This window comes from Rhamphochromis longiceps, linkage group LG7, assembly GCF_057381845.1.
Source record: "Rhamphochromis longiceps isolate RC_006_pf linkage group LG7, R_longiceps_female_GT1.1, whole genome shotgun sequence".
Lineage (NCBI taxonomy): Eukaryota > Metazoa > Chordata > Actinopteri > Cichliformes > Cichlidae > Rhamphochromis > Rhamphochromis longiceps.
Window position 1 is genome coordinate 10983244 of NC_140563.1, and position 13698 is coordinate 10996941.

At 39.0% G+C, this 13698-nt stretch overlaps 2 protein-coding genes across 2 annotated transcripts in view; both read right to left on the minus strand.

Annotated features, from left to right (window-relative positions):
- Positions 1-2752, minus strand: part of otogl (otogelin-like) — a 28382-nt gene extending 25630 nt beyond the window's left edge. The window contains exons 1-6 of the mRNA XM_085411060.1: positions 2680-2752; positions 2331-2373; positions 1949-1994; positions 1607-1685; positions 1411-1503; positions 152-306 (exon numbers count right to left, since the gene is read on the minus strand). Coding sequence (XP_085267186.1) covers positions 152-306; positions 1411-1503; positions 1607-1685; positions 1949-1994; positions 2331-2373; positions 2680-2752 — 489 coding nt within the window. The remainder of the gene's footprint in view (positions 1-151; positions 307-1410; positions 1504-1606; positions 1686-1948; positions 1995-2330; positions 2374-2679) is intronic.
- A 3507-nt stretch (positions 2753-6259) lies between these two features.
- On the minus strand, positions 6260-11888 carry syt1b (synaptotagmin Ib). Its single transcript, XM_085411061.1, has 9 exons — positions 11771-11888; positions 10404-10562; positions 8568-8749; positions 8108-8221; positions 7797-7964; positions 7523-7690; positions 7202-7319; positions 6712-6845; positions 6260-6629 (listed from the first exon to the last, which is right to left on the minus strand). Exons 2-9 carry the CDS (start codon positions 10537-10539, stop codon positions 6423-6425), a joined length of 1227 nt encoding a protein of 408 aa, XP_085267187.1. The 5' UTR covers positions 10540-10562; positions 11771-11888; the 3' UTR covers positions 6260-6422.
- Positions 11889-13698: the final 1810 nt, after the last annotated feature.

Genomic DNA, 13698 nt, shown 5'->3' on the forward strand with positions numbered 1-13698 from the left:
CCTGTTATTTTATTCAGTACAAGCAGTCAGATGCCACTGCAGTTTAGCTTATTTAAGAAACTTCCGTATTGCTTTGTTTTAACAGCAAACATGGCAATGTAGCAAGAAGCTAATATATAGACATAGAGTAAAGACTGATTACTAGCCTTACCCACACTGTGTACTGCGGTGTAGTTGAGTGACAATCCTGGGCCAAAATGTAAGAGCAGGTTCCAGGGAAGTAGAAATATATTCCATCAAATGTTTCATAGTGGTGCTGACCCCATGACCTGCAGATCCCATCTCTATCCTGGCCCTGGTTAGGTACTGAGAGGAAAAATGGGCACTTCAGTCAGACAAGATTCTTGTAATGATAGTGACACAAATGAACTGACCTATCATCGTTATGCCTTTCATCATGTTCTATTTCATTGCACTTATCAGAGGAAAATGAACTCCTGAATTTTCTAAAAGCTCTTTGTTAGAGGAAATCCCCATAGCAGGATATGCCAAGATGCTGCCGAGGGCCATTCCCAAAAATCTGAGGAGGTGGGTTGCGCTGACAGCAAACACATCTTCTGATTTTAATACTCTGACATGAATGACTCATTTTACATATCTTCAATTTCAGACATTAATGCTTAAAAAATATAATTTTCAAATTTTATTCAGTACTTTTTGAAGAATAGCTCAGTTGCCTCAATTATTATAATCTGTTACGGTGGGAGAGCTTGATATTTCTCTTGGGTGAAGCTTTTATTACCTTCATGACAAACCTGCACTCATGACATTCTTTCATATTTTCTTTCTGTAGTGGTGTTTTATTTTTAAAATTCATATTTTTTATCTTGTCAGTGCCATTTCAGGGTTTCTCCTCAAGTCTCAGCTGAGTCACAGGTGGTCTCTAAAGAACTGCATTGCCTTCGACCATTTGTCAACACTAAATTAGTTTTTATTGAAATGAAAAATGTCTTTACAATCACTGTGACCTCAGATCTCCTGATATGCTGTATAAGGAGCCTGTTCACAATATAGAAACCAGAAACTCCATCACTCAGCCCTTACCCTATTACCTAAGTTCAAGTGACTTTATATCAGCTCCTCTAGGGAGTAAAGTCTTTGTGTGCGTGTGTGTGTATGGGTGGGTGGTTTTAGTAGAGATGGAGGTTGGTGGATTTGTATCAACAAAGGAGAGACAGAGAGAAAGAGATCTGGGAAAATCTGATAATTAATGCTGGAGTGTGTACAGCTAATTAACATTTGTTGAATGATTGTGGAGCACATTCACAAATTCTTGAAGACTGACTATGTTATGTTATTAAAAAAGGGTATTGTTACCAAAGATGCTAGCCAGCTGGTTTATTGCATACCAAAAATGTGTGGTTATAAGACAAATCTGAAGGAAGACATGTAGATGGGTGGATTACTCACTGATCTGGCAGCGGTCTCCCAATGCCTGGAACTGGGCACAGTCACACACCCCACCTTCCTGACACCAGCCGCCATTGAGGCAGCCGCAGTATTCTGGGAAAGACAAAATCAAGGGTAATCATTCCAGCCTGCCCAGGTAAAGAGTGTTAAGTTTCCGTGAATGCATTTGGAATCACTTCACAGGCGGAGTATTTACCTGAAGAGGAATCTCTGGCTGTGTAGTTGTGCAAAATACTGCGTGACAGAGTACCCTCTGACAGCAATGGTCTGTACGTCTTGGAAAAGAGTAAACAACAGATGCTAAGAGTAGTTCCTTAAATAACTCTTAAGCTTTAACAATATCGCTGACACTGATGTTTCTGTACCACTGCTCTAACTGCTCCTGTAAGATAACAGTTGCGTCAAGTTGAGTGGGAGAAAGTGTACAAGTTAGTGAGTGTGTCTCATTCTCTACAAAGACAGCTTTGTGCCGCTTAGGGTGTTGTGCGCATGTGGGTGCCCTGACCTCCTCTGGTTCTCTTAGGTGTAGTGTACAAACCTCCTCCCCGAGGAGATCCCGTTTCCTCCGGAGTGCATTAGCTCTTCTGCACACACACACAAACATGCACATTAGTGGGAAGAAACAGTCAGAGGGGAGACTTAAGTGCACTTTACACCACTTGAATTTAGACTTGAAACCTCTCTGTACTGAACTCTCACACGCACATGTGCAGGCACACACAGACACACACTCTCATACACTATCTCTGTCATATACACCATACAGGAAGTGTAAATGCATTTATCATGTTCACCCTAGAGCAATGTGTAAGAATGACATATGAAAAAAATGACTTTTCATTTGTATCATCTAATGTATTAATACTGTATTAATATTATTAGTAGACAGCAACATGTTTAGTATTCTTTCTTTTATTTACCTCTGTGGTCTTCCTTCTGCCACTGAAAGTCGACTCTGAACTCCTAAATGCAAAGTTATAAAATCAGCATTAAGGTTTCTGCCTTACTCATCTCAGTCAAAGGTATCTTATAGGTGTAAAATCAAAATACATCTCAAAGTGTACATCGTGTTAAGCAGACAGTTGTAAAATTGTATTACCATCTGTCAGTGCTAATACTGATAAAAGAAAGGAGAGATGAGTCGAAAATAACTTGTAAGACCTCAAGGATTTTGTGGCTTATTTATGTAAATATTGTCTCATACTTGTAATACATCATATAATATCAATAACATTAACATCTACAGAAGTCTGGATGTGTCTGACTTACCCTCAAGTAACAGCAAGTGGGAGACTGAAAACGACATAAGAAGAAATCGTTTCACTGTCCACTTTAAGTTCATCTCAGAGTCCGAAAGGAAGTCTCGCCGAAACGTTAACGGTGCATCTCAACTGTCCCGAGAGGAAAGAGTTCAGGGTGTTTGTTGAGCCGGTACGATGCCTGGTTGTACCTCTAAAACGTACCTGGTGGAGACAGCCCCCCCCTGACCAGCTGACGAGTAGCCTACACCTGTTGCGCAGGTAAGCCTGTTGCTTTGCTCTCTATCACTGCATCTTCAGCCAGCAGGCTGACGTTGGCTTGACCGTTTGCCACCGTGTGAGCCTACAAAGCTGCCCCTCCATAACAGAGGTTTTCACCTGAATGTACCGTAAAATCACTTGTGGGGTGGGACCCTTGTCAGAGACACAAACAGAGAAACAAGCAGGGGGGAAATGAACTAGAGAGCTTCGAATTAAGAGTCCAGTTCACAAAAGTTGGTTATATAGACATTATTAGCCAAAACAAACCATAAAAACAACAAACATATATTTGAAAAAGAAAACAACAGGAGTAAAAGCCCTTCTGGAAGACAGCCCTGAAGTAAACTTAGTCCATTAGCTAACAGAAAAGTATGTTAGCTAGCTAAAAAAGAATACGAACACTGATGCAAAGATGTGTGAAAATCATTAAAGCTACCATATGTAAAGGTAGCAAAGCAAAAATAAATAAATAATAATAACAATAATAAAATGAATACATAAATACAAACAAATAAAAAAAACATTTTCTTTTGTTTCTTGCATGTTTAAGATATTTGAACTAATTTCAATTAGACAAATTAGACAAAGATAACCTAATTAAATGCTAAATGCAGTTTTTAAAAATTATAATTTGATTTATTAACAGGCATAAATTGCCCCTTAAACCTAACAACTGGTTGTGCCACCCTTGGCAGCAAGGATTGCAATCAGGTGTTTGCAGTAACTGGCAATGAGTCTTTCTTATCACTTTGAGAAGTGTTGTTCCACTCTTGTTTGAGGAATTGTTTTAATTCAGCCACACCGGAAGAGGTTACACCAGTAAATACTGGTGTATATTACTGCACTGCTTACTGGACTATTAGTGCAGGAATAACTTTCTCTTGCTACACATAACAAAGAATCTGTGCTTTCACGTTAACTTTATTTCAACCTACACTTAACACAGACAAAGCTATGGTATTGCACAGCACTTGCCACCACACTTCGCCAGTGTCATCTGGTGTCAGCTGTGATCTTTTTACTACATTTAGTAAGTATGCATGTTTTTGGACTGTGGAAGGAAGCTATAAAGACCCAGATGGAGCCAGAGCAGAACATGTAAACAAAAAGTCCCAGCCTGCCTTGCTGTGGGGTGACAGTCATAATCTGCGCCATTGTTCCATTCTCAACATGGACCTGTGAATCATTCAAGAAAAAAAATATTATTAAGTCATTAACATGGGATGGACCATTGTTGTTTGTACACATAGCAGACAATTAAGCAAATAACCTATTTTAAATTGTATCTTTCAGCACTTTGTTGCTTGCTGCCTGTAAAAAAAAACCATATCATGTCACCATTACATAGTTGACTCCATGAAAAATGCCAAAGGTAGGCCTGTCCATGATTTTAAGTTCTGATCAAAATGCCTCTACAGCGACATCTGCAGTTTACAGAGTTAGTGTGAGGACAAAAAGGAGGACGTCGCAAGTCTCAGCACCTCCAGATGGGATCTCTCACAATAATTTAATACACTTCAGCTTTTTTCATGCTGATGCATGTTGTAGCAGCCCCAAAGGACTGTTAAATGAGGAGAGAAAGGATTTAGAAGGAGGGGATTCAGCAGTGATGGAGCCCTGCTGGGGACAGGATAGAAAGTTTTGCTTCGCTGGCACACTTACAGGTCTCTCTGCCACACCACTAGCACTGGATGGACTGCTTCATAAGCTATAGCCTTACAGAATCCAAACAAAACTTGCTCTTAATGCACTGGCTGCAAAATCACTCATTACAGCTATGAAATCACCAAACATTAGTGTAAATCTCCTACAGGGAACAGAACTGATAACACACTAAATGTTTTATTAATTTCAGGTAACATCCTGTGGGTTTTGCACATGGTAAAACTTAATTATCCAGTTAGTTCTGCATAGACAGGATAAGTCAGGGTCTCCTCAGGCAGCTGAGATGTCGAACTCAGAGTTTTACACTTGAATCTTTTGTTATACAGAAGCAGTCTTATCAAAGCAATCTGAACATTTTTTTTTATTATTACTTTTAAAGTCAGATCCCTAAAAACTGAAACCAAAAATAGATTTGTTGTGAGGTTGTCCTGAGCTTTCCCACCTAAAGTCAGTAACTGCAGTAGCGATTATGGTATCATTATTGTTCACATGCCTGTTTACTATAATGGATGTAACCTCTCTAAACACAGCAAAATGCAGCATGGCAATGAATTAATTATTTGAGAAAAAATATTATTTTTCTGTGGGGCTTTAGGCTTTGTAGCATACACAGAGGCCTTTCCCTCTGAGCTGTTTAAAGGACCAGTTTATTAAAATAATTAAAGCTGCATATATTAGGATAGCTATTATCTACACTTATAATAATGCACCCTTGTTGTTCCTCAATGAAAATGAACTTCCTCCATAATTTTTTCATGGAATTCCTATTTGTCTGTCTATGTGTACATGAGGACAAAACACTACAGTGCTCACTATGTGCACATTATTACTTTACACTATATCGTGCGGCCATCTGCACTTCACAGATATATTTTTTAATCAAAGAAAAAAAAAATGCGTGAACACCTATATCCCCAAAATGAGAAAGGATGGGTCATGGTTTAATGTAATTTTATGCACAATTAGGATTAACAAATACTGTTTCCCACCGGTTAAAATTTAGAAATAAAGACCTGTCATTAAAGAGTGAAGTGGGGTTTTTTTGTGTTATTTTGCAGAAATTGCCACTTTGTGGCTTATGCAATTACGAGCTTAAAACAATTTATTTGCTTTAGTTTCTTTTAGCATTCTGCATGGCTATACAAAGTCTGTGTTCATCACTAGTCCCTGTTAGAAATGCCCATGGTTTACTTTTGTGGCAAAACAAGAAAGGCAAATGTGACAAATTCCTATTTTCAAATTCTGTCAAGACAGGAAAAATAAAATATTCCTGTTGAGATTTGGGCCTGTTCCCACTCTCCACTTTGGCTAGAGCAAAGGAACAAGTCTGTAAGTGCCGCCTAGAAATTATCTTGGCTTCTCTTTCTTGGCTCCTCAGTCACAGTGCACTATATTAACCTTTAATGATATTATTTTTCTTGTAAAATGTTACAGTGGAATACAATAGAAATTTAACGTACCTAAATGAATTTCAAAAGAATGAATCAGGCACTTAATAGCAGCCATACAAGTGCCTATTTTCAGCCCTTTGGCTTGTCTATTGCGTAAGTGTAATTTTCTTGGTGGACATCATAGAACAGATGACACTTACAAGTAAAAAAATGTAATTTGCTTTAATAACACTGTACATAGTGATGCATCTTTGATAAGGCAGAAGCAGGAGGAGGGAATGAAAAGCTTGCAGCCTGTTTTAAAGACTTGGATATTGTCATGGCTAAAGCAAGTTATCATTGAGTAGAATTAGTCAGTTAAGCTGCTTAACATTCTAAAGGAACAAAAATTAGAAGTATTTGAGGTAAATGCTGAGTTTTATATCCCTCCAGGCTTTCATTTCTTGTTGGAAATTAGTGCATTGACTTCATCTTCTGGTTGAAGGCTATGCCACTGGGCTATTGGCCGCCGGGGGTTGGCCAGCATGTCTGACCAATGGCGTTGCTCAGTTCCAGTGCTGTTCCCGCCCAGCAACACCTTCCCAATAGCGTCGTTCTTCCCAATCTTGTCATAGTCGAGCACAGTCACTGCTACCTGCACCTTCTACAAATGAAAATACAGATGCACAAATATCAGTGCTGATTATTGTATTTGTGTGCTTGTATTTGCAATTAAAAATGTGTACCTCTATCTGTTCACAAGGTACTTCAAAGCTGAAGGATTCATTGTAGTAAGGGTTCAAAGTGTTTTTCTTAATTGTTGTTTTCTTTTTCTTGAGTCTTTTCCCATTCTGCATTAAGTGGATCTTCACATATGGGTCTGGAAATGAGAACAGGGAGTTTTTATGTCACAGAGCAGACCAACGGCCTGGCATGGATGCAGTAACTCCATCAATGAAGCACAACATCAATTGTCCTCTTTTTGAAAGTGGGCACAGTACTAAAAAGGCATTTAGAAGACCAAAACTGAGCCAGCACTACCAAATCTGGAGTTTGAAGAGAGCACCTGGTGAAATCATCAATTACACAGAGAGACATATGTTTAGATGTTTCGATTTTGTATTAATTGGTTTGCACTGAATCATGAAAATTATCAGTACTAAAAAAAGGTCAAAAAGATTATTGCCAAAGGCTTTAAATCTGAGATGATTTCAAAGTTTTTGCTGCTTAACTCACCTGATAATCCACCCACATCCATTTTCTTCAGATTTTTGGCCTCCAAAATCACCACTGTCAGCTTCCCTGCCGTAGGGACATACCTCAAGGACAAACATATGTCTCCAAGCCGTTCACTCTAATACACACAAGGAGTAGTGAAAAAGAAGAGTATCACATTCGATGAATGTTTAATAAATTTTAATGCATAAATTATTAATTAGTAAAAGAAGCTGGAGTTCCTAAGACTGAAATGCTTTGTGTAGTATTTAAAAAGCTAAACGCATTCATCTTCTGTGCTCCTCCCTTCTTCACCCTCCCCCTGTCATAATATTCTCCTACCTCCTCCTTCTCTGCCTTCTGCAGGTCCCTCCACTCTTGCAGAGACTGGCTGAAGTCCACACTGCTCATGGGTATCTTCACAGCTCCAATAGCATCATGTTTTGAGAAACGGTCAAAGTCATACACAGTCATCACAAGGCTCTTCCCGCCCAGCTCAGTGTATGGTACCTGCAGAGCAGAGAACATGATTAAAGGCAGTCATTTTGCACATATATTAACAGAGCTGCTAGTCAGGGGAAATGACCTTTATTTATGTTGGTGTATTACAATTTACCTTAAATGTGAAAGTCTCATTGAAGTTGGGTTCTAAGGTCTTTCTATGAACTTTGGTTTCAAACTTTTTCTTTTTGTCTGGTAGCAGATAGAGTTTAACGTAAGGGTCAGAACTTCCTCCCACATCCATCGCAGGTAGCTCTGCAGCCTGCAAGATGCCTACCACCAGCTGGAACATGATAACAGGGGAATGTAAGGGGGAGAAAAGAGACTCTGGCTAATTGACAGGGAGAAGAAAAGTATTCAAATGTGACATTTTGAGAGCTGGCAGATGGTGGGCAAAACGCATCATAGTGAATAGCTGGGACTCACCGTATTATCTGTGAAATTGTAGTCTAATGTGAAATGTAGTCTGCCCAGCTTCTCGTCTTCCTCGGGCTCGTTATCTGACAGCTCTGTTTCTTTGTCACATTCATCTTTCAGGGACTGCATGCAGACAGACATGCATCACATCAGGTAATCTGTGCTACAACTTGTGAGGATGTTCCTTCTGTATGTTGTGTACCCTCACACAACCAGACACAGAAATAGATGATACATGAGCAATGTGTGACACACAGCTTTGATTAAAGTCCAGAACAAGTTATCTCACACCATAGTTCAACTCTTATTACAACATGAAGGAGTACAAAACATCCATATGTCTGAACACACACTGACAGTTTTAGTAGTCCTGGATGACCCGGATGTCAGGACTGTGATACATTGCAAGGACAATGCGTCTGCAGGCGGGAGAGGGGGGGGAGACAGACTGTGTGTTTTTACAGCTTACCTCATTGTAACCTCCATCCATTTCAGTGTCACAACCTCCCTTACTCTTCTCTTTCCCCTTTTTCTTGTCCTTTTCTTTGCCCTTGTCCCCCTTTTTTAGGAACTTCTTCCATACGCACACAGCGCAGGACAGCACCATACACAGGCTCACAATACAAAGGGCAGCGACAGCCCATGATGGCACTGCAAATCCACAAAGCACAGAGATTAATCATACATAAATGTTTGACAAAAAATTTAGTTCTTGTTGTTTTCTCTTAAAATCGTTTTAAGGCAAAATGAAATAAAACAAATTTCTACATTGTCTGAATTAAGAGTACATAAAGTGAACACTGGGAAATAGTGCAATGAACCCTAATGTTCCTGTATTATTTGTTGAATAGCTGATAATTCAAGTCTTTATGGAATTTTGCATTTATTGTAAATCAACTGTACAGCTCTACAGTGTTATCTATGAGGGCACAATCCATGGAAATTTTAGACCATAATTTGGAGTTATGTTAATCCAGATTAAAACATATTGCAAGGTGTTGTCATCTGTCATGTCATGGTATTATCACAGCATAGTTCAAGTGCTTGTTCTGAAGTGTCGTTTCAAGGGACATCACCATCTCCAAGATTACATTTTTGTCATTTGGCATGCAATTTTAAATTTTCCAAAAAATGTGCATGCATATGGCTGTCCAAGCGGTACGCATGTATAACTCAAGTTAGTTTCTTTCATTTAAGGAACATTTCTAAATTGCAAGCTATAATCTTCTCTGAACTAGAGAAAATTGTTCATGTGTTTGTGTCATTGCGCCTACATTATTCTAATGCCTTATTTACTGGCTTAGATCAATCATTTCTGTCACGCCTCCAAGCAATACAAAACGCTGCAGCTAGACTCCTAATGCACTCTGGCAAGTGATCTTACATCACCCTTGTTTTATCCTCTTTACATTGGCTCCCAGTTGATTTTAGAATTTGTTTTAAAATTCTCACACTTCCCTACAGAGCACTAAATGGAAAAGCTCCAGACTACATATCTCAAAATCTATTATTTGTCCCTCATACAAGACTGAAGAATAGGGGGGGCAGAGTCTTTCAGTCTGTGGCACCAAGGCTCTGGAACAGTTTATCTCTGTGAAATCTTTTTTTGAAAAGAATACTGTTAAATTGGGCGTTCAGTTGACATTCTTCTTCTTTTTAAGTTTTTATTCTGTTTTAATGTTGTTGTCTATTGGTATTGTCTCTTAATTGTTGTAGCATAATGCAACATATATCTGTAAACAGTGCTATATAAATACATTTGACTTACTTAATCTGAAGTACAACAACAAAAATATAAAAAGAATGATTTCCAACTATGATTGTCACACAAACTTGTAATGCACTACTACCAGGGAGGGTATTTTAAAATTAAATCTATATCATTTAAAATATGTCTATATGTTTAATGTGGGATATTTGCTCCATAAAAGCAAATGTGTCAAATATGGCATTTTAGATGTTGTTCTGTGCTTTGGCCTTCAAAAATATTTGTTGAAATTATATCACTTGCATTACTGTTTGCTGTTAGGGGATAATATCTGACTGAATCATTGCAGCTATCCGATCCCAGTCCTCCAGCTGACTGGGAAAACACCGATAATACTAATAAGAAATGTGAGATGTTCAAATTTCTTAATAGTGCACAAGTTTCTTAATTTCTTCATATACTTTACCAAATCCCCGTAGCAGCTAGAAAAAAATGTAACTTGCTCACATTCATAATTTTTATAATCCTTTTTCCTAATTTTCCTGGTTACAAATGTTAATTCATACATTTTATCATTAAGTCATTTCTCGAACTCACTGTGGATGCTGTGAAGTTCACTCATGAACTTATTAAGACTGTGGCCTCCAGATTTTTGGTCTGGCGTGGTAGTTGCATTTGGCAGATGGGTAGGGGTAGCTGAGGTGCTTGGTTCAACTCGGCGGTTCCCAGTCATTATTAGAAGAGTGACGACAGAAACTGGTGAGATGAAGAAAAAAGATTGCTCAGCCCTAAAAACATCCCAGCACGTGCAATAAAGCGAACATTATACTTCCATAAAATAGAAGACTGTTGCAAACTTTCCGTAGAACCATCCAAACAAACAATATCAACACGGATACACACAAAGGAGAGTTTCCATATTTGTTATTGATCAGATAGCAGTAATGTGCTTATAGATGCTGTACCATCAGTGAGAAATGACTTCTCTTGTTTCTGCTGGCCTGGCAAAAACACTTGAAAACAGGATGTGAAAGCTGCTCTCTCTCTCTCTCTCTTTCTGCCAAACTGCTGACATGGAGGTGTTTGGTGAGGTGGGAGGTTGAAGCGTCATGCGTGGACCTCTGCTGTTCCACAATGAGCTGCCAAAGGTGAAAATCATGTGCCAAGGTGATGTTTAACAAAGGCAAACAAACTAAGTGAGGGGAAGTTAATTTGCCAAAAGTTGGCTCCCAAATGCAAAACTGTTTTGGTACATTATATTCTATTCTGCAGACATCGCGAGGATTGAGTATCTGAGGCTGAATCAGCAGATGGGATCACACGCAGATACTGATCTCATTTTATGTCTGCATTTTCAGGATCATACACCAATTTTGTCTGAAAAGATACACCACTGTTACTAAGAGTTGCAGGAGCAAGCAGAATTAAAGGGATACCCAAAGGAATCAGGAGTTCTTCCAAACACTATATCTACAATATTACAGAGCTCTGACACTGGTGATATTATCGTGTATTCTAAACAGCATTGCTCAAAATACATGATAAAATGTTCAGCTGTCCATGTCCTATGACAGATTCTACAACATTTAGAAAAAAGAGCTAATTTGATGCAAGACACTTAATCAACATGTATGACTCTATTCCAAAACAGAAGGTAATATGTAATATGTAACAATATGTATAAAAGGTGTCAAATTCACCTAAATGTTTAGACAATATACAGCTTAGCATATATATCAACCTCCAAAGGTTTGTTCCTTCAGAGGAAGTTCCCTTTGCTAGTTATGATTTTACATATTATTAAATGACCAAGACTGTATCCAGTAGACAATATAATAAATATTTACCATTGTATATTCATGAGTCTTCACATAGTTAATATTTAGGTTCACCACAGTCAGGACAGAAAAAGACATTTCAACTGATGAAACAACATTTGAAATTAATAGAAAATAGAGACATACCTGTATTAAAGCATCCCAGCAGCAATATTCGGACTTGCGGGCAATTCTTTTCCTTACACAAAAATGCAGGAGGAAGATAAAAGATGACAGAACACGAGACGCAGATGAGAACGGTGAGGTAAGGACCACCACGCTGGCCGTTGTCCTTTTGTTTTTGTGTCTTGTGCGTTCTTAGACATAAAGAAGAACAGTGCAGGTGTGCGAGAGCTGGATCAGGAGCGAGCGCGAGAGAAAGGGTGGGGTGGGTATAGGTGAAATGGCAGCTCAGTCATCTTGTGTTGCTTCCCTCTGTGTGTGTGTGTGTGTGTGTGTGTGTGTGTGTGTGTGTGTGTGTGTGTGTGTGTGTGTGTGTGTGTGTGTGTGTGTGTGTGTGTGTGTGTGTGTGTTCTGGTGAATTTGTTCTGTGCATTCAGGTCTCATGGGAGCACTGGTCCTGATTTCTGCCACCCCACCTCTTGTGACCTCTGTCCCATCCCCGCAGGTCACCCTCACCAGGCCACTGATGTATATTCATTAGTGTAGTGACATGGCATTTTAACAGCTCGTTAGCATACTGAGACTTCAGCAATAGAGGACATTTACATTCAGCGTGGACGGCTCGATATGCGTGCGTGTTTGTGTGCATGCGCGCATCTGTACATCTGGCAGTAGCTGCAGAACTGTCTCATACTATCTATGGATGATGTTGCCTGATTTAGAAACTTAGGATGTGGTTTCTGCAGCAACACTGAGATCAGGTTCCTGCCCCGCCTCATTCACCTTGAGGACCTAGAGATACTGTACAGAAGGAGGGATGAGACAGAGGGAAAAGAGAGGGTTTGGGGGATGGGCTGGGAAACATGGAGATCAATGTAAGTTGCTGTTTGTGACATGTAGAAAATAGTAGCACTGTATTTTATTTGGTCACTACAAACTGTTTTAAATGCTTTAAGTGAATTAATTATAGAGAAGGCCTGCAGGCCAGAGATGTGCTGCTAATCCTGCGTTCACCTGTGAGAAATCACAATTATTGGCCTTATTTTAGTAAATAAGCTTAATTTTAGGACAAGAAGCTGTATAATCAACTTTTACCAGAGACACATTACAACAAAATACAAATATCCAACATTTATCATATATAGATTTCATGAGTATGACCTTTGACCTTTTTCAGGTTGAAAACAATATATGTTAAGAGTATAATCATTATTTACTCAGAAATCATTAATTAATCAGTAAATTTATGATCATAACTCATTTATATATAAAAAAACTCCCAATGAAACAGTATGTAACACTGAAGAGTATAATGTTATCTCAAGTTGAACTATAAGTCATGAAGGTTGGCACCATGTGACACTTCGTTACATTTCTCATTTAATGTTTCATGTACTCTATTTTGGAAGTCCTGCATTTATCTAACAACACATAGGGTGGTCTGAGCCCAAGTAATCAATATAGTAAGATTTGTGTTTGGATGCCATGTCTTGCACAGCATCAAAGGTTTTATAGTGCAAGACAGATGGTACCTGTGCCCTAAAGTCTTTCAGGTCAGAGTGACCTGCTAATGGTGGTGAACAAAGGAACTGGAATTTACTGACTTTTCAGAGTTCACCACCTGCCAGAGATGAGATCAAGAATGGAAATTTAGAGAGGATGGGTGTAGTAGACCACTACCTATAAAAGTAGGGGCCCCAGAAGGTCCTGTGGGCTTGCCTTTAGTTGAGCTTAACCTCAGCATGGGGCACTTTTTGTCCATTTTTCATCTATGCTCCAATTAGTATGCTCTTGACACGTCTGGTGAGGGACAGAAAAACTGACAAATGAACCAAAACTGGGGAAAAGCTAAGGAAAACAAATAACCTGTGGATGGAAACATGGGCAAGAAATGAGGAACCAGCAGACATGGGGAAAAAGGGCAGAAGAAACACAGAGACACACAAGGAACA

Bases quoted from the DNA above. Each gene is read 5' to 3' on its own strand.
- syt1b (XM_085411061.1), bottom strand. From the start codon at position 10,539: ATGACTGGGAACCGCCGAGTTGAACCAAGCACCTCAGCTACCCCTACC. The intron at 8,750-10,403 runs GTGAGTTCGAGA...GTGGATTTGCAG, and splicing joins TGAACTTCACAGCATCCACA to TGCCATCATGGGCTGTCGCT. The intron at 7,320-7,522 runs GTAGGAGAATAT...TGTGTGTATTAG, and splicing joins AGAAGGCAGAGAAGGAGGAG to AGTGAACGGCTTGGAGACAT.